Source organism: Biomphalaria glabrata, chromosome 7, assembly GCF_947242115.1.
Source record: "Biomphalaria glabrata chromosome 7, xgBioGlab47.1, whole genome shotgun sequence".
Classification (NCBI taxonomy): Eukaryota; Metazoa; Mollusca; class Gastropoda; family Planorbidae; genus Biomphalaria; species Biomphalaria glabrata.
The window spans coordinates 10225166-10246875 of NC_074717.1; the positions used below are offsets into that span (position 1 = coordinate 10225166).

A 21710-nucleotide genomic window follows, 5' to 3' on the forward strand; every position below is an offset into this window, starting at 1 on the left:
TTCTACAGCTCTAAATTAGTCTGGATCTAGAATCTAGAGTATCTATCTACATAGATCCAGAGATCTAGATCTAAAGCTAATTCTGTTTCGTTTTCTCAACTATTAGCCTCTAGATCTAGATCTATACGTCTAGTATACTAATACTGTATTTAAAAACAGACTTAATAGTAATAGTAATAGGCTTGGATATAAATAAATAATAAAATTGTGACGAATTGACATCAAAGTTTTCATTGGTCTTAAAAAAATTAAAGGGCCAATCGAAAATCATTTTACAAAGCTATATGGCGCCCATGGTAACACGATAATAAGAAGACTGAATGAATGGTGGCATTTGTTGTAACATTAAGCCATAAATGTCACTGTTTTTACAGTGAAAATCAGACTGGTAAATGAAGCAATTGTTTTTAAAATACATTTTTAAAGCGATTATAGTTTATAGATTCGACTGTATATTTAAAAAAAAAATGCCTTAGCTCTAAATCTACTATTAGATCTATCATCTATTGAAAGTATTAAATAATAATAATACTCAGACTCAGTTACACTCAGTCTCTGTAAATACTCACTCATAGTACATACTCTACTAGATCTATCACTGACTATTACTCTATCAGTATCAGTATCACTGTCACACTGATCACTCTGACTCTATCTCTTATAATCTATGATATCATATCATACTCTAACCTCTATGTTATAACTATGTATATATAATATTTATAATAATTATGATTATCTCACTTGGCCTAGATTTTAGCTCATCATAACTTTATAACCATAATAGATAGAAGCTTGAAATTTGGAACACAGCTACCCCATTATATGATTTTTAATTTGATTGTTAATCTCACATGCAGCTAACACTTATTCACAGCTAATCCAATTGTTTGTAAATTGACTTAGATCCTTTTTCTAGAATGCACTTTGGTAGAAACTTCCTCAGCTTTATAATATTTAAAAATATAATGTAAAATACCTTGATAGCATTCTCACCACTAGGTTGATCAAAGATAAGCCATTAAACAATGCATAAATCATTTATACTTCATATTATCTATGAGAATTGCTAATGTCTGGCGCCACATGTCACTACATCATGGAGTGACTTCATTTAACAACATCAGGATGGGCCCAAACTTGCCTTAATAAGCCAATTGCCTTTTATATTTTGTGTACCTAAATATAGAAAAAAAAAAGATTTCTAACAATACTCTATATTTCTAGGTCTAAATACAATAAAAGGGAAATTTGTCTTACAATTTGTACATTACATAAAAAAAATTATAACTATAGAAAACCAAAATATACATTCCCACCAGACTCACTCATAAATTAATGGTTTAATTGCCAGTGGGACAATAAAGAGTTTTGCTATCAGTGTCTTGTATCTCTCTTGTGATGGTAAAATTTTAAAAAATCTTGACCCAAAGGGTGATTTTTATTTCTAGATTCTAGAATCTTTTTAGCTTTCTTATGAATGTTTTTCTCAAACAGCTACACAAATTGGGTTTGTTTTTTTGCCAATGATTAATTATAATTACTGTAAATTGTACTTGCAAGATATTTTAATTATTTGCCTTCTTTTTCCCAATTAGGAAAATGCCTTTAGGACCATTTGGTGAAGTTTTGGGCACCACAGGGACCCTTGATGCCCTTGGTCCAGTTGCCCAAAACTATAAAACAAAAGTGGTTGCCCCACGTAATCCAAAGCTTATCAAAGAGGAAAAAGCTCCTCTTTATAAGGTTGTACTATTATTTTTTTTAAATATTTTTAATGCAGTCTACAATTCAATAATTATTCTTTTATCTATTATACATTTTAGTTTTGATAATTTTATACTATTGGTTTTATTATGAAAACAGATGTGTCCTTAAGTAATGGAAATACACACCTGCTTATTTTAATTCATTCATACATTCCATTCAAATGCTTCTCAGTCTTGAGAGACAATCTGATAATTACATCTCGATAGAAATATGTTTATAAATTCTTCAATGTCTGCTTTCATGGCTCTTTTGTTGATCTGTTAATAAATTTGTTAGCTTTGATTAGTGTGCCTTTTACCTTCACTAATGGATGCCTGTGGTATGCACTTAGGACCATCATTATCATGGCTGCTAGAACTCTGTCTGCTGCCTTGCATCATCTTATTTCTGATTTATATGTCATAAACGTACAAAAAAAATTAATAAGTGAAATCTCTTCATCTTCAGTATTCATCAGTGATGTAAATAAATGCTTCTTTCAGCCTTGACCTTATAGCTCTTGAACATTCTTAATGCAATTAGCATTGTTGTTCTACGGCTGTTTGAGCTGAAACTGAGACACATTTCCCTTTCATCCAGTTATTTGCAAAATCCGATTTTCTTCTACTTCTCTTGTGAATATAGTCTAGTCATATAAGATGTAAAGGGTAGTATAGAATTAAAGCTAGGAATTTTGTACTTTATATCTCATTATTTATTAGGCATTTTTTTCCCAGGAAAGCCTTAGTAATCATTTCTTTTTTATTTTAGCATTTAAATATATAGCAACATAAAATAATTTTAAAATGTGTTAATATAGTACTGTTTCATGTCTATACAGCTTTGTATATTGTTTAATTGATTGATAATTGTTTTTTTTTTTTTATTATTTAGTTGACACCCAGTAGATTTCTCTTTGAAGTTTCTCTGAACACTGAACAAAAACTGGCCAATACTCGAACAATGAAAATACCAAGAAAGACAGAACTGCTTGACATGGGGGATACATCTCTTCAAAAAGTAATACAAAATAAATAGAATGCTTAGAGTTTCTCATGAATAACAAACATCTTGAAAGAACAGCTTTGAGTTATAAAAAATAATTTGTTATATTTTGTTTTTACTTAGAGCACCAAAATCAACATAGATGAACCAATGTTCCAACCATTTCCTACAGAGATATATTTTCAAAATTTTGAGCCCTTTCAAATGTATGAAGTGCCCTTGGTGCTTAGAAATAATGACAAGGTAAATGACGTGGACATTAAATGTATTTTCATTTTTGTTACTTAAGCATCTTATTTCAGTGTTGTTGTTTTTAGAAAGCTTATATCAACTCACTCTGTCTGTTTGTCCAACAAATTCTGCACACATTACTTCTCCTACACCCATTCTCGAATCAAGTTGAAACTTTACACAATTATTTATTCTATCTAACAAAACAAATCAATAAAAAAAATTAACCAAGTAGTCAATAAAATATTACAAATTAATTATTTGTTTGAGACCAAAAATAGAAATTAACCCTTCAAAATTAACAGATATGCCTAAATATGTGGGGTTTTGTCCCCTTAGGTAATTGTACATATTATTTCTCCCACACCCATTCTTAGATCAAGTTGAAACTTTACACAATAATTTATTGTAAGTAACAAAACATGAATCAATTAAAAAATCAACCAATTAGTCAATTAATTATTGGTAATTAATTAATTTAGTTCAATATTGATTATGGGGAAAAATCCTATTGCATTGATATATATGGCTATAAATGTACAGTTTTTTCCTTATATAAGCTAGGTTTTGTTTTTTAAAGTATTTGTTTATATTTTGCTTGTTTTTTTGGTTATATTGTCTGAAGCATACTGACTTAATTTCTTTTTTTTTAAGGTTCCTAGATTAGTGAAAGTTACTCTGGAAGATTCACCATATTTTAAAATTGTCAGCCCTCATGATGTGGGACATAAAGTTGGACCTGGTCTGCCAACAATATTCAAAGTTCAATTCACACCTGATGAAAAAAAGGTTAATTTTTAAAATTTTTACAATATTGTTTTTTTCTTTATACATTTTTTTGTCCCCTTGTTTAAAACTTGAAGATTTCTTGATTGCTAAATTTGCCTTACAATTTTAGAATCAAGTTTTTACTTGGCTGCTGAATGGAGCGTCCAAAGATCAAATCTCATTGGAGACTAGGATTATTAATTTGGGATATACTGAGACTGCCCATTGTTATGAGTACCTTACTAAGTGTGAAAAATAAAGATGGGATATCTTTGTACTAGCTTTATGGTATCTGTTAACATTGTTAACCATATTTTTCAGCAGCTGCCCACCTGACTCCTGTCTTGGATAAAATGTTTATTTTATTTATTTAATTTGAATAATACAGTTCCTAATATTCTTTTGCTAATTTATTAATTGTAAATAGTTTCACTTTTACAGGACTATATACATGAACTTACCTGCATCACAGAAAGAGAAAAGTTTGTTGTGCCTATCAAGGCTATCGGAGCCAGGGGTATTCTTGACTTTCCAGATGAAATTCATTTTCCTACATGTCCTGTAAAATACTCCAACACAAAAACCATTTTGGTCAGAAATATTGGAACCAGAGAAGCCAAATTTAATCTTAAAACCAAACAGTAAATTACCATTTTTTTTTGTTCTTTAATTTTTGGATAATAAATTTTTCTGCCTATGTCAAACAGTATTTTAGAAATTGTGTATTTTGTGTCCTTAGCAATTAATCCTCTTAATTTGTCCTTGACTATTAATTCTCTTAACTTGTCCTTGGCTATTAATTCTCTTAACTTGTCCTTGGCTACCTATCAACAAAAAAAATCAAGCAAACTCTAGTTCAAATGTGTGCTTGAGCTCAGCTATGTTTGCTAAATATCTTAAGAGGAACTGAAACCTTCTTTCATATGTCCTCATAAGAGATTGGACCAACCAAAGCACACTGAACATGCTATAGTTTGAATGATGGGCTATACAAAAGCATTATCCAACCCCAAAACAAACTCTGTCCTCTTTCCAATATTGTCTGCCTACATGGTGAATGAGTGGTTTCCGAAACTGGGGTCCTGGATTCAAATCTAGGTGAAGACTGGCCACATGACACCCTGCTCATTAATTGTTGGCCAAAGAAGCAGATGACCGTAACATCATCTGCCTTATAGATTGCAAGGCCTGAAAAGGGAACTTTACTTTTTTTTTACATAATCTACAGTATCCCTTTCTAATCTTCTCAATTTCCTTTTAGGTATGACATAACCAATTTAATGTGGATGACCTAAAGTATAACAAAAACTCTTAAAGAGATACATTTAACATTTCTCCCACTGCAGACCTTTTACTGTGACACCAGACATTGGAACACTTGGCGTCAATGACAGCATGCAAGTTACAGTGGAATTCAAACCTTTAACAGCTGGTAATCACAGAGCTGAGCTATGTCTGTCATATGATACAGGTACAATATTATAATAATTGTTACTTTTACAAATCTTATATCAACTTACTCGGTCTGTCTTGTCTGTATGTCTGGTAAAAAGTTTGTACATGTTATTTCTCCTACACCCAATCTTGGATGAAGCTGAAATTTTGCACAATTATTTAAAAAAAAAATTAACCTAGTAATTAATTAACCATTGTTAATTAGTTATTTTGTTTGGTATGGAACACTGCCACCCAGATGTGCTTACATTGTTTCTGTCATCTGTTTTGGTTTTCAGCTAAGAGCAACCCTAGAATGTATATTTTCACACATCGGCTGAATCTCCACATGTTCTCCTAACTTGTTTCAGTTTTATAACATCAAACATTTGGTTACTTTGCTGTAGTTTTCATATCTTATAAATTACAAGTGTTCCTTCAATTATGTAAATAATTATATCCTCCACATATATTTGCCTCAATTTAATTGTGCTTGTTAATTAGCACTTAAGGTAAATTAATTCATTGGTATTCCTGGACATTTGTTGACTTGTAGCACCAAACTACTGGTAAACAACTAAACCACTGTAGGCATATCAGAAGTTAATTTTAAAAACTTGAAATAGCTTGAATAACTAACTTCTTTGTTAACAAAACTAAATATAACTTTTATAATATAAACAAATTCAACTTGAGATAAAATTAAATCAATGTAAAAGACTTTAGTAATAATATATAATGTATTCTCAACAAAATGTATCTCTTTACAATTACACATCCTTTCAGTCTGGCATTCTGACTGTCTAGCTAAGACTGCTGTCGAAAATGCTGTTTGTCTTGCATCATTCACAACCAGTCGCTAACCTCTTCCAACCATTACCATAGAAACACACATATACACTCCATAACATTGAAGCAACCCATTCCATGTTCTAATAGCACTGGGGACGAAAGAGTACATATACAACTTTGTCCTAGCATATGGAATAAGAAATGTGCCTTCATTGGTTTGGCCTCCAATAAATGACATCAAACATATTTTCTGCATTTTAAAATGAATTAAATGTATTGAAAGAAATGTTTAATAATAGTTGTGTAATCATAGTAATATATAACTAAATAATAATGATCCCATTACAAATTCATTGTGCATATTTTATAAAACCATTCAGCAATTTAAATGTATTTAATCTATTTGATGACACATTGCATTTATTTTTATTTCAGGGGAGCAAATTTTTATTGATCTGTATGGAGCAAGCCAGGATGCCAACATTCGACTGGACAAGAATTCCATACGCATGGACAACACTTATATTTCTCTGTCCAGCCAAAAGACGGTCATAATTAGCAATCGCAGTGATTTTATTGCCCATTTTAAGTGGACACAGTTTTCCACCCAGGATGAAGAAGACCAGCATAAATTACTGTAAGCATAATTTTTTTTTTCTAGTGTTTTACAGCTGATATATAAGAATAATAAAACAAACAAAACAATTCTCAATTTATTTACCATTTCTTTGCTCTTTAGTGAAGTAAAGTTCCCCTTTCAGACCTTGAGATCTATAGGGCAGATGATGTAAAAGTCATCTGTTTCTGTGGACCATGGTTAACGAGGGCGTCGTGTGGTCAGAACAATGACCAACAGTCTTTACTAATGTCAGGTACCCATTAGAGCTGGGTGGACTCAGAGGGCCCCAAAGATAATAAAATAAAAAATCCCAGTCTTCACCTGAATTCAAAACCAGGACCGCCCCTCCTATATTTCTTTTACCACCATCCACTTATGAAAAGAATAGTAAAATGAATACATAACTTATGATTTAATTTGATCCTGAAGTAATTAAAGAATGTTAAGTTTATCACTCATTTATTCTAATAGATATTTTACAGCCTGTAAATATACTTTTAACAATAGTTAGCAGGCAACTATTGTAGAAAAACACAAACTGAAACTCTAATGCATTCGGGGCTTCAGGTCTTGCAAAGACCTTTCTTCAGGGAACATTACCAGGAAAAAGAAGAAGAGGCAGACAGAGAAAGCAATGGGAAGATAACATAAAAAAATGGACAGATCTGCCATTGAAAGAGGTTCTGTTCAAGCCTAAGGCTGAGTGGAATGGAGAAAGATGGTTGACAAATATTGTGTGGTGCCTGAATGGTCCAACAGACTTAGGGATAGGTGGTGGTGGTGGTGGTGAAATATACTTAAACTGGAAATATAATAAATATAGATTTTGAGCAGCTTCTGTTGAATAAAAATGAAAGTAATAAAGATTATATTGTTTTGCCATTTAGGAAACAAATACAGTTAGACAGAGAAGAGAATACAGACACTGACAGATTCTTGGCCGAATGTGTTGTTGATCCAACTCTTAGAGACAAATTGTCCATTCTTTCCAGAACATTTCAGAACAGAAAAAGAGTAAGTGAAATAAATGTACATGTCTATTCATTACAACACCTCTATTCAAGTCAGAACTTCATGGAGGGTGGGTGAGCGGAGGGTGGAATGGCTCTAATGATTTTTCTAGAACAGTTGATGTATATCACTGAGAAAAGAATTACTAGCTCGTTGACCACACAGGGAAAAGTCTTGTTTGGCCATTATGATTTTTCAAGTAAAAAATAAAATAAATTTAGCTTTGGCTAAAGTAGCCTACTAGTTCTAGATCCAACATCGATTATGAAAGCACTATTGCATTCTTGAAAGGACTATTGTGTTTAGGAATTTGGCAATGTAAGGCATTATTGATTCAAGATGTTAATGTTCAGGAAAGTTTTGCGCATCCCCTTCTTAGTCTAGATCTAAAGACCTATCATTGGAATATTATAAAGTGTTGTAGATCTATAACTTTGCATAACCAGGATTCTTTCTTTGGAGGCGGGGGGAGGTAGTGAGGTGAAAAATAAAAAAAAAAATATTCCATTGTTTTTTAATCTAACATTCATTAGTTATTCAGATTAAAATAGTAACTCTATTTTAATCGAGGTATTGTCTTTTTAAAAAAGTATTTTTAATGTTTTTCTTGTTTTATGATAACGCTTATGCAAAGACTTTGCGAAGGCGAATATTTTTTTAAACATTACTCAGGACTTTATGTAAGAGACAATATTTATATTCTATTCAATTGTTTTTACACTGTAAAATGATGTGAAATTTTAAAATGAAATTATAATTTTGCTGTGGAAAAGTCTTTTTTTTTTTGTAATGCACAAACTATATTTAAAAAAAAAAGAAAAACAAATTTTAAAAGACTAAAATATCTAGCTGAATATTTGAATGAAAAACTAGTTAATTATGCTAAGTTTATGACATTCAAAGAATTTGTTGTTTGTAACGTCCCATTTAATATTAATAGTAAATTGATATACTTTAGGCTGTAGACAATGACCCTCAACTGTTTGAGGATGACATCATGAGCATTGAGCCTTCAGAGGGAGACATTTGGCCTAACTCTACATTTGACATCAATGTTGTCTTCAAGCCAAGGGATGCAGAGTCTTACCTCAGGACTGCATACTGTGAGATCACAGGCAGAGAGAGTCGCATGCCCTTGCGCATCCGTGGTGATGGAATGGGGCCAAAGGTTGACTTTTCTTTGGACTACTTGGATATGGGCAATATTTTCATTGGATCTAGACATACCTATGAAATTGTTCTTGCCAACAAAGGAGATATTGATGCTATTTTTAGGTGATTTTAAGGCTTATCAATAATACTAAAATCTTATTATTTTAATACGTTTAAATTAAAAATTATAATATTCACCATTATTCTTGTTATGTTTTTAAATATAAAAACATTTTTTTTTCTTGAAAATAGCTGATTATTTTCAAAAAATAGTTTTTCACATTTAAATAAGGATTGCCTTAGTTTTTTTTTTGCATTTAAAAAACTAAATATTAATTTTTCTGTTTAGTGTTTTTGGGTTAGTTCATCCACTTGATTTAAATAGCAAGTTAAGCAGCTGAAGAACAAGAAAGTAAAAAAAAAAATGTATTTGCAAAGATATATTTATATAGTAAAACATTTATATAAAATTATGTCTTTTAAAAATTGATTTTATGGCATACCTATCCTTTTTTAATGATCAATCTTATCTGGTCAGTAATCAAGATATACAATAGACCTTACTTATAGATCATTGTTAAAGTTACCAAAAGTATTGTCAAGTGTATTCATTATTTTTTAAGTACAATTTCTATTAGTTTATAAAGATTAACAATTGATTTTCAAACTTTTTAACAAAATTTGTTTTTAAATTGCAGAAAATGCTCTTTTTATGGCAATTTTTTTAATGCTCTTTTTTCAGTCTATCTTTTTAAAAAATCTATATTTTCAAAATAACAATCTAAACAATTTTTATTAGACTTTTATGGTTATTAAGGGATTTTGAATGTAAACAATAGTATGATCTCATTCCTGATATATAGAGACATTCATTTTGATCAATATACAGTAGTGCTCTGTAAGAAATAACAAGTGGTACTTCTAAAGAGTAGTTGTTTTTTTTTAAGTCATTTATATAAAAGAAAATTTTCTGAAGATTAAAAGAAACCTTACTGTTCTAACAAAGGAAACTGGCTACAATTCAATGAGTTGAGCCAAACTATTTTCCTGAACATCTTGTCTTATAAATTACAGATGTTACTTCAAAAGATAATATGTCTTTTTCCTACATGTCTCTAGGTCAATCTAGTCATGGATGTTAAAGCCAAAGATGTTAGCTTCTGTACTCTAATAGCACTAGGGAAGAAGTAGTATTTGCACAAATTTGTCTTAGCACATCAAACAGTTAATGTGACATAATTATGTAGATCAATCTTTTGTTTTGTTTCATTGTTTTTCTATTTCACTTTCAACAGTGTATCTCCCAACATGACTATTTTTGGTCCATGTTTTGCATTTAACCCATCAGAAGGGATTGTCATGCCAGGTGGACACCAAGCCATCCAGGTGGCCTTCAGCAGCCCCTATCTGGGGGACTTTGAAGAAGTGTTTTGTTTCCAAGTAGATGGCAAGCCTGAGAAATGCAAGATTACTTTTCGGTAAAAGAATTATTATGAAATCAATAGTGCAAATGATTGAAAACTTCATATGAAAACTTATGAATGTTATATGTGATCCAATGGCATAAAAATCAACCAAAGTTACTGGAAAAATTTTTAAAAAGAGAAAAAATTTCCAAGGCTAATGATTGGAATTAAGTTGCTGTTTTTTCCCCCCAATCTGGTCAAAATAAATTTAATGTTTAAAAAACAACTCCTTTATTAAATAAGTCAAAATTTTAATCCATACATCAACCTAAAACTAAATAATCTTTAAATATGGTAAATGATTGTTTGTCCATATTCATTTTTTTTACATGTTCTTTGATTTCTAATAGTGGCCAAGTGGTTGGACCAACATTCAACTTTGATGTCTCCCATTTAAATTTTGGGGTTGTACCTATTGGTTTTCTATGTTCACAGGTCAGACTTTTCTTTTTTAAATTTGCATGAATCTAAAAATAAAAATACATAAAAATCCATACTTTGAATAATATAAGAATAAAATGATAATTTAAAATAATTATGTAGACTTTTTCATTAAATACAACTATTTTTTTTTTAGAGATTAATTTGGTCTGAATGGTAATATACAATTATAACATAAAGCACTTATATAATATAATTATTTTCTAATGCATTCTTGTCTTTGTGCAAATAATGTTTAGGTGTATTTTTAAACATTTTTCTTTCTGTTATCAGACTTGTAGCTTAGTGAACACATCATTAGTTCCACTGGTATTTAGCCTGCATGTGCCTGGAGATGGTGCCAACAAGTCTGTCTGCTGCACTGATGACATCGGTGATGAACCTTACACCATTGGTCCCCTACCTGTTCAGAATCCCAAGGAGTTTGACATAGTTCCTTCATATGGAGTGATTCACCCTCATAGTCAAACAAAGGTTAGTTAGTGTGCTGTACTTTTATCATTATTTAATGTGATATTGACAAATCATTTGAATTACATTCTTCTATTTCTTTTAAATCCCAGTTATTTGTTCACCAATCATACTACAAGTATCTACATATGCCATCTTGTTTTGACTTTAGGTTTCCTTTGCCCTTTTTTACAATACCTTTATTCAACTCCTACCTAGGTGGGCGGGCTAAAAAACCTACATCACAGATCTTGATTTTAGTGATGATTGAGTATCAAAATATTTGTGCAGTCAGTATGTAATAGCTAATTTTATCTTTATTTCAGATCACAGTGAATTTTGTACCAAATGCACAGAAAAAATATGAACTTGCCTTAGTGGTAGATGTTGAAAGAGTGGATAAAGAAATTCTTTCTCTTCCAATCTCTGCCAGGTACTTGTTGAAAAGATATTTATAAAAACTTTTATCTTGTATTTGTCAACAGCTTTTACATTTGGCTTTCTAACTATGTGTTGTTTTTTGTTGTTTAATATGATGAGTTATTCTTTGCTCATGCAAATTTCTTTGCAAAGCCTGCATTCTGGAGATAAAAATTTTAACTTGATGCAAGATCAAGACTAAAACTAAAGATGGCTTAATAGCCATCATCTGTACTGGACCTTTCTTTCACATACTGATTATTAAATATCATGTAATTATACTGACAGAACTTTTCAATTTCAGATCCATGGTTCCTGACATCACAAACCAGAGTCCTGTGCTGAACTATGGCCGCTGCTTCCTGAGGCACCCTTATGAGCAGAACATCAGGCTTTACAATAGCTCAGAGCTTGCAGCCAAGTATGAGATTCTTCCACAGGGCTACATAGCCAGTGATGAATACCCACCTGATTGTTCTCCCATCACATATAGTAGCCCTAAAGCTAAAGTAATTTTTAAAACACATTTATTACATTATATCATATTGTTTATTATAGATTCTTGACTTTCTTGGCTATCCTTTGTGATAAAGTTATCTTTAGTAATTGGGTCTATTGTTATGCTATGTTTAATAAACCTTTACTAGCTCTAATTTTAATTTTTTAATTTCGCAATCTGATTCTACAAATAGCTATCCGACAACTAAGGTAAGCAATTAAAAAAAATGGTCAATAGTATCCTTTAAATGATTATTAATAATCAAAATTGCATTCTTTACCAAGAGGCCTAAACAAGACACTGGCCTCAAAACATACGTATAGAAAGAAAACTATATGGAGAGCTCCCTGATTAGGAAACCACTGGGCAGTTCATCTCATGTATTGGTCTGAATGCTCCAACATAATAATGAGAATGAAGAAGAAGAAGAAAGAAGAAGATTATTATTAGTGTAATATTGATCCATGTACTTATGTAAATTAACTACACAATTATTGTTCATTTTATTTCTTTTAATTAGGGTGTCATTGCTCCCAATTCAATTGTTGACATACCGCTGGTCATTGAAGCTGTTGCACTTGAGGAACAGGAAATCCCATGCTATATTAGGATATTTGGAAGTCCCAATCCACCAATGGTAAGTCTTGTTACATGTCATTCAAAACCAAAACATTTTTATTGTGATGAAAATTAAAAAATACAAATTATGTCATCTCAAACTGGGATTGAGGTGCAGTGTTGTTTAAGGTGTTAATGTTTGAAACTGTTCTGATTATAGCAGAGATAATGGGGCAGTTTGAGTCTTTTCATATTCATCCTACAATAATTTGTATTTTATTTATTATAAGTTCACGTAAGTAGCAACATGCTTAATTAAAAAAAACAAAAACATTATAAGAAGTCCTTTTTTAAAATGTATATTTCAATGTAGGACTAATTTTGTATACAAGCACAAATACAATCTATTTAAAATGTATATTTCAATGTAGGACTAATTTTGTATACAAGCACAAATACAATCTATTTAAAATGTATATTTCAATGTAGGACTAATTTTGTAGACAAGCACAAATACAATCTATTTTTTTTTTGGCACAATGATCTCTTTTCTTTTTAAAAATAAAAAAAAAGTAAAGTTCCCCTTTCAGACCTTGTGATCTATAGAGCTGATGATGTAAAGGCCAACTGTTTCTGTGGCCTATGGTTAATGAGGGTGTCATGTGTCCAGCACAATGATCAACCGCCTTTTTTTTTTCTTAAACTAATGTCAGGTATCCAATAGAACTGTGTGGACGCAAATGTGCCTAAAAGATTCCGAAATTAAAAATCCATGTTCTCATCAAAATTCGATGCTAGAACCCCCGGTTCTTGTAACACATCTACTGGATTTTATGAGTGTGTAGTTTCTAAACATTATATTGTATTAATAGACATGTTCTCTCTTCTCCTTGTGCTTTTTTACTTCTGCTAGCGTGAAAGTCTCTTAGAGCTTACTACTTGTACATTAGACATAACTCATTAAATACACTGAATAAAGACTGGTGGAAGCAGATGACAAATTTATTGAGTAGGAATAACTTGGCTAATCTAGCCGAAAAAGGCAAAGACATAATGTACACTCAAATAATAATATCACAACCATAGTTCTGATTTCTTGTTCAGAACTTCATAATATACATACTCCCGCTGAAAATATATCTACGTCCATACTCTACAGGGACCAAGTAACAATTGCCATTTTCATTCGTTGTCAGTTTCAGACCTATAGCTTTCCCATGAAAGGAGCACAAGATAATCAAGTGATTACAAAATCACTTCATGTCACAGTGAGTCTCAAATGAGGCTGTGACAGTTCTGAAGCCACTTTACCACTCAGCCACCATACCTTATTTTGTGAACTTGCTTATAATTAACAAGTAGATGGTACAAAGTGCATATTTAGTATCAAAGTCTGTTGGAATGTGAGGCTGAGAGGTACAAATGACTTGGCAGCACAGAAACCTTCTCCCAGATATCCCTCCCCACTGGTCCACAAATGTGATTGGACCATAGTGCACTGAGCATGTTATAAGCATGAAAAATGCCCTACATTTAAACACAAATGTTATATCAAACATAAGATACCTGGAGGTAGATAAATTCTTCCTTGATAGGTTTCTAATAACTATTCTTGACTTTATGAATAATCATTTATATGTATTTTAGATAAATAGAAATGTTTGATGTACACAAGTATACCAATTGAAATTGGGCCTCACTTAAAACTGGTTGCTAAATAAAAATGACATTATATAAATAAGCGCCCAAACTCTCTTTTATGAAATTAAGGGAAAAAAAAAAGCCTGGCTGTTTTTATATTATATTTTGTATGCTACAAATGACATCTTTTTTTTCTGTACAGATTGTTCATGTCATCTGTGTGGGAGAAGGTCCAGTTGTACATGTGGACCCAATGCAAATTGACTGGGGGGATACTCCAGTACTTGTTGATGTAACCAGGACTATACTCTTGTCCAATGAGTCTTTCATACCAGCTTCATTTACAGCTCATATGGTCAGTGAACCCTTTTGATTTTTTAAAAATGTTTGTAAATTCCATTGTTTTATTCCAACAACGTTTATGAAAAGTATTTAACATCTCTTGTGCTGAGGAGGATGTTATACAACTCCTCTATGGGTTCGTAAAGAAAACACTCTTTCCTTTCCACCATTTATCTCCTTATGCTTTGGTATTGAAAGCTTTCATTATCTTTTAGTGTATTTTATAAGTTTCAGATGTTCCTTTGGAAATGAAGATTATTACATCTAAGTCCTAACCTCCTGCAGATCAGCAGGGGATGGAAGTTGGCAGGGTTTGAACTCAGGACCATCATGAAGACTGTCTGAAGTGCATATCACATGACCAGGCAGCCTTATTCATTATGGATATCCTTTCTCTTTTTGACCCCAAATGTCTCTATGTAGTTCTGTTGTGTCAGAACTCTCACCAGTGATGACCAGTGATGACCTGGTTCACTCAGTATAAAAAAAAGTTCCCATTTCCTTGTGGTCTATAGGGCAGATGATGTAAAGGTCATCTGTTTCTATGACCTATGGCTGACGACTGTGTTATGTGGCCAGCACAGAGACCAACCGCCTTTACTTTTCCCCAACTAATGTCAGGTACCCATTAGAGCTGGGTAGACTTAGAGGTGCCCAAAGATCAACAAGATTGGAACCTGGCACCCCCCGGTTCAGAAGCCAAGCGCTTTACCGCTCAGCCACAGTGCCTCCCGGTTCACTCAGTATGATAGTATTTATTTGTATTGTTTATTTTTCATTGAAGTATTTCCATCAACTTTTCTGTAGGTTAGACCAAACACAGTTTTTCGAGTGAGTCCATCAGAAGGTACCATTGGGCCTGAGAAGTCCATGGAGTTAACCGTTACTGCTCACCTGGATGACTGTGTCAGGTGAGTGTGACTTAAGTCTATGTCATAAATAGTGGGCAGGTCAAAGCAGTGTTTGTAGAAGGATTTATAAGGCTATTAGCATTATGTTTATCTGGGTTTATTGGAAAACTGAACTAAATAAATAAAACTTAATGTTTCAATTAACAAAGGCAGTTAACACTTTCATGTCCAAATCTTGATGCAGCCTTAGTAAGAAATACAATTCTTGCAATTATTAGGTTCATGTATTCTTTTCACAGAACAGGCGTATGAATTAATACAATATAGACCTGGCACAGGAAGAGTGTATGAAAACTAATTGTCAACTTTTATTATGGTGTTAGAAAATAAAATAATTTTATTATTTTTAGTGGACCCCAAAAAGAGGAAAAGCTGCTATTAGTTCTCTTTGTAATCTTTTTGGTGTTAATTATGTTTGATTACTTTGGAAATTTTAATTGGCAGCTTTATTAATGTTATAAGCAGGTCTTTCTTTCAGGCCAAATTTCTGTGGCACGAAAGATGCACTTTAGTAGCATTAAAATAAAAACAATTTTTCTTTTTGAAAGAAATACATATGCTGGTGTAATGAGTAAGCTAATCCATTATTTGGGGTGTGGTTGCATGATAATTGGTCTATTGTTAATGAGGGTATCATGTGGCCAGCATGACTCCTAACTGCCTTTACTTTCCATAGCTAATGTTAGGTTAAAGTTTAAGACATAGAAACAGATGACCTTACATCACATGCTGTATAGATTGCAAGGTTTGAAAGAAGTACTTTTATTTTACCCATGAAAATGTTATGCATAAAACATATTGCTAGCATTATTGTGGAATAAGTGAGACAAGTTTTCTAAAATGAAAAACTGAAAGAAACTCCACAAATTTACAAACACTATTCAACTTTACCTCTGGATTATCATTAGTAAATGTAATGATTGTTAAATGCTTATAGTGTAAAGCTAGACTTTATTATATTTGTTCTTATGTAAAACCATAATTTTTACAGGTTTCAGGACAAACTTCAGATAAATTTCCACCTTAGCCAGTCTAGGTTAATACCTTTAGTGGCTATGGGCAAGGGAACAACCATTGTCTCTGATCCCCCTCTTGGCCCAGTGCTTGATCTGGGTCACTCCTTCAGGTAATAACATCTTCTAGTAAATTAAATAGAATGATAGGGTTCAATCTAAGGGTTCCCGGCCATTTCATCCTGATCACTTCATGCCCGGTCATTTCATTCCCGGTCCCTTCATCCCCTGATCATTTCATCCCTGGTCATTTCATCCCCTGGTCATTTCATCATCTGATCATAATGGCAGAGAGAGAGAAACACCCTGTATATACATGCAAGATTATTTCCAATAAGCACTCAATCAATTTTAAAGGCTATAGAAACCTCATCATGATGGAAATATAGTATAAAAAGGTATTTATGTCCACATAAATATACCTGTGTTGATATCTAAAGTGAATTCACAACTTTAATGTTCAAAAGGAATTAAAGCAAAACTTATATAGCTGACATGATATCCTGGGGATGGGTGAAGTCAGACTTTATTAGAAAAAATAAAACCTTATTTCACAGCTAAAAATGACGCGCCCATTTTCAAGAAAGAGCGATTGAAAAATAAAATAAAGTACTTATCAGCGACATGATCATAAGTATTCTAATTGTTCTCATCTCTCAAAAGATTTCCACTTCTTCGACCACAACGTGGCCTTTGATCATTACATCATGCGCAGGGTAATATTATTATATCCCCATATCCAATAGAAGTGCTGTAGCCAAGTACACACCCAGATTTACAATATATTATACGATTTCTCATCAAGAATGTAAAGTGGAAGGGGGAAACACTATAAACGCATTAATAAAATGTCAGAAAAACCAAAAAGCATTCTACATAATCATATTTTATATATTAGATGAAATGAGGTCTTAAAGCCAAAGACAACAGCACAATTAAACAATAAATAAGAACAAATATTTAATTGGGGATGAAATGACTGGGGATCAAATGACAGGGGATCAAATAAACGGTCACCAATCTAAGGCAGTGAAGGACAAACTCCAGCCCGCAAGTCACCACTGGTCCAATGGAATGTTATGTCTTCTAACTGATTTAATTATAATAATTATATTCACTATTCAATTTCATTTTTAATACCAGTTTGAACAATTAGATCATATACATATATATTAAATTATGGTTTATAAATGATTTGCTACATCCTATGTAGGCTGACTTGCCTTGCACAATGCAGTTAACACAGTTAATATTTATCCACCTATAAACATTAAATAATATTCAAAATGAAAGATTTAAGCAAAAGAACAAACAAACACTTAAGTTGATTAAAAAATGTCATGTTTTTAAAGATGAGTGGATGTTGATGCATTTTTTTTTCTAAATTTAAAGACATACTTCTGTCTCTTTTTTTTTTCAAAAAAAATAGAGGACCAATTATAAGGGCCATTACTAAACATAACCCTTGATATACTGTAAAAACTTAAAGGGAAGACAACTCAACAACGAAGATGTTTATTTACACTAGGACATCACACATAGAATACATTATTTACACTAGGACATCACACATAGAATACATTATTTACACCAGGACATCACACATAGAATACATTATTTACACTAGGACATCACACATAGAATACATTATTTACACTAGGACATCACACATACTATACATTATTTACACTAGGACATCACACTTACAATACATTATTTACACATAGAATACATTATTTACACTAGGACACCACACATACAATACATTATTTACACTAGGACATCACACATACAATACATTATTTACACTAGGACATCACACATACAATACATTATTTACACTAAGACATCACACATACATTATATACACTAGGGCATCACACATACAATACATTATTTACACTAGGACATCACACATACAATACATTATTTACACTAGGACATCACACATAGAAAACATTATTTACACTAGGACATCACACATACATTATTTACACTAGAACATCACACATACAATACATTATTTACACTAGGACATCACACATACAATACATTATTTACACTAGGACATCACACATACAATACATTATTTACACTATGACATCACACATACAATACATTATTCACACTAGGACATCACACATACAATACATCATTTACACTAGAACATCACACATAGAATACACTATTTACACTATGACATCACACATACAATACATTATTCACACTAGGACATCACACATACAATACATCATTTACACTAGAACATCACACATAGAATACACTATTTACACTAGGACATCACACATACATTATTTACACTAGAACATCACACATACAATACATTATTTACACTAGGACATCACACATACATTACATTATTTACACTAGGACATCACACATACATTACATTATTTACACTAGGACATCACACATAGAATACATTATTTACACTAGGACATCACACATACAATACATTATTTACACTAGGACATCACACTTACAATACATTATTTACACTAGGACATCACACTTACAATACATTATTTACACATAGAATACATTATTTACACTAGGACATCACACATACAATACATTATTTACACTAGGACATCACACATACATTATTTACACTAGAACATCACACATACAATACATTATTTACACTAGGACATCACACACATAATACATTATTTACACTAGGACATCACATAGAATACATTATTTACACTAGGACATCACACACACATACATTATTTACACTAGGACATCACACATACAATACATTATTTACACTAGGACATCACACATACAATACATTATTTACACTAGGACATCACACATACAATACATTATTTACACTATGACATCACACATACAATACATTATTCACACTAGGACATCACACATACAATACATCATTTACACTAGAACATCACACATAGAATACACTATTTACACTAGGACATCACACATACATTATTTACACTAGAACATCACACATACAATACATTATTTACACTAGGACATCACACATACATTACATTATTTACACTAGGACATCACACATACAATACATTATTTACACTAGGACATCACACATAGAATACACTATTTACACTAGGACACCACACATACATTATTTACACTAGAACATTACACATACAAACCATTATTTACACTAGGACATCACACATACAATACATCATTTACACTAGAACATCACACATAGAATACACTATTTACACTAGGACATCACACATACATTATTTACACTAGGGCATCACACATACAATACATTATTTACACTAGGACATCACACATACAATACATCATTTACACTAGAACATCACACATAGAATACACTATTTACACTAGGACATCACACATACATTATTTACACTAGAACATCACACATACAATACATTATTTACACTAGGACATCACACATACATTACATTATTTACACTAGGACATCACACATACAATACGTTCATGATGAGGATGAAAGAAAACAAAAGAGCAGAAGATTTCCTTCTAGTTTTTGACCAACTCCTAAAAATGTTTGTCCATTTTTGGTCCAAAAGAAAAACAAAATTACCCTGTGAATTAATAATTGATGGTATTTTTTAATTTCAAATAAACATACCACTATTTATAAAATAAATTGTCCTTCTCTACACACATCTTCATCATTTGAAACAATCTAACCTTCAACTGAAAAATGTTATATAAAGAAAGAAATTCTACTTTCTGAAGAGCCATCTGTAGAAGATGAGTAGAGTAATGACAAAATTATAAAAAAAAATTTTTCCTTTAAAAGAATTTCTACTTTCTGAAGAGCTATCTATAGAAGATTAGAGTAATGACAAAAGTAGAAAAAAAAAGTTCCTTAAAAGAACATAAATTTGAATAGGCTTACAAATATAATTTATTATATTAATAAAAATTGCTTTTTGCTTTCTAAATCATCAAAAGGGAAGTTTTTCATCTTATAATAGCTCTAATAAATTAAGTTGTCACATAGCCCCAGATTTGGGGTCTGGCTAAATGTTTACTAGACATTACAAACATGTCATTTTTTTTTTAAAAGCAATTGTAAGTTGATCAAGAAGTTTAAGCTGACCAACAGAGGTCGCCGCATTCAGCAATTGGTATGGATCACTGATGGATTCATCCCTTTGTCCAAAGCAAAAAAGGATAAGTTGAAATCTATTATGCATGATGTGAAGAAGGTAAAATATCAAATTGTCTGAAGTTGATAAAACTTTCCTTATTTTGTTTTAGGGAGGAAGAAATAAAACAAATTTGCATTTCTTTTTGATCCCTCAGAGAAACCATACATTGGTTCCTTCTGACTTAGCAGAACCAGTTTTTCGATTGTCCCCCAACCGTATGGAGCTCTTGCCCGGTGAATCCATGGATTTAACTTTGGAGGGATTCGTTGAACTGTATGTTTGTTTTGATAGTCTTTTCTTCATTAACGTTAACTAGAAATCGTATTAATGTTATGATTCAAAAGATTGAATTGCTTTGTAATAAAGGTTTAATTGAATAAAATAATGTATAATTTAAATTAATCCAAAGTTAAAATTTCTTTTAAAAATCTACTGTATCATTTTAATGAAACAAAAAAGTTGATTTAGAATGCAGTTTGTTATATTAAAACATATGTTAGTTTAAATATTATTGATGTTTTTCCTTCTTGACAGTCCTCAATTAGTTTCTGAGACTGTTGTTTGCCATGCTATCATTGGGCGTGCAGGGGGAAAGATCCCCATCATTGGTGTGAATGTGAAAGCTGAATTCATTGAGCCTCTCCTCAAGTTCTCTACTAAATGTGCCTTTTTTAGAGTGGATAAGGTGAGAGGGTTAATCTTTTAGGTTAATAAGCTGTGAATTTTTTTTTTAGAGTTAATGAGTTGAGAGATCTTTTTAGGTTAATAAGATAATAGTTGTTTTTTTTAGAGTTAATGAGTTGAGAGATCTTTTAGGGTTAATAAGATAACAGTTTTTTTTAGCTGATAAGGAACTAGTTGACTTACTGAGAGAGTCAGTTGATAACTAATGCTAATAATAACTTATACAAGGATAATACATAAATAAATATTAGATTCGATTATATTTTTTTGTTAAAACTTGTTTAATAATTTAGTTTAATTGTTTAAATATGAATGAAAGAAAAATACAGTATTAAAATGATCTTGA

General features: G+C 31.6%; 1 protein-coding gene across 17 annotated transcripts in view; it reads left to right on the top strand.

Moving 5' to 3' along the window:
* Positions 1 to 233: 233 nt before the first annotated feature.
* LOC106059989 (hydrocephalus-inducing protein homolog) overlaps positions 234 to 21710 on the top strand; it is a 113915-nt gene continuing 92438 nt past the window's right edge. For all 17 annotated transcript variants that reach the window (XM_056036850.1, XM_056036857.1, XM_056036853.1 and 14 more), the window contains exons 1-22: positions 234 to 388; positions 1599 to 1746; positions 2644 to 2769; positions 2878 to 2997; positions 3640 to 3774; positions 4195 to 4394; positions 5100 to 5224; positions 6415 to 6616; positions 7486 to 7612; positions 8568 to 8884; positions 10057 to 10239; positions 10578 to 10662; positions 10942 to 11142; positions 11445 to 11551; positions 11843 to 12047; positions 12558 to 12674; positions 14439 to 14591; positions 15386 to 15489; positions 16481 to 16615; positions 20596 to 20737; positions 20835 to 20953; positions 21215 to 21365. In XM_056036850.1, coding sequence (XP_055892825.1) covers positions 1603 to 1746; positions 2644 to 2769; positions 2878 to 2997; positions 3640 to 3774; positions 4195 to 4394; positions 5100 to 5224; positions 6415 to 6616; positions 7486 to 7612; positions 8568 to 8884; positions 10057 to 10239; positions 10578 to 10662; positions 10942 to 11142; positions 11445 to 11551; positions 11843 to 12047; positions 12558 to 12674; positions 14439 to 14591; positions 15386 to 15489; positions 16481 to 16615; positions 20596 to 20737; positions 20835 to 20953; positions 21215 to 21365 — 3198 coding nt within the window. In that variant the 5' untranslated portion in view covers positions 234 to 388; positions 1599 to 1602. The remainder of the gene's footprint in view (positions 389 to 1598; positions 1747 to 2643; positions 2770 to 2877; positions 2998 to 3639; positions 3775 to 4194; positions 4395 to 5099; positions 5225 to 6414; positions 6617 to 7485; positions 7613 to 8567; positions 8885 to 10056; positions 10240 to 10577; positions 10663 to 10941; positions 11143 to 11444; positions 11552 to 11842; positions 12048 to 12557; positions 12675 to 14438; positions 14592 to 15385; positions 15490 to 16480; positions 16616 to 20595; positions 20738 to 20834; positions 20954 to 21214; positions 21366 to 21710) is intronic.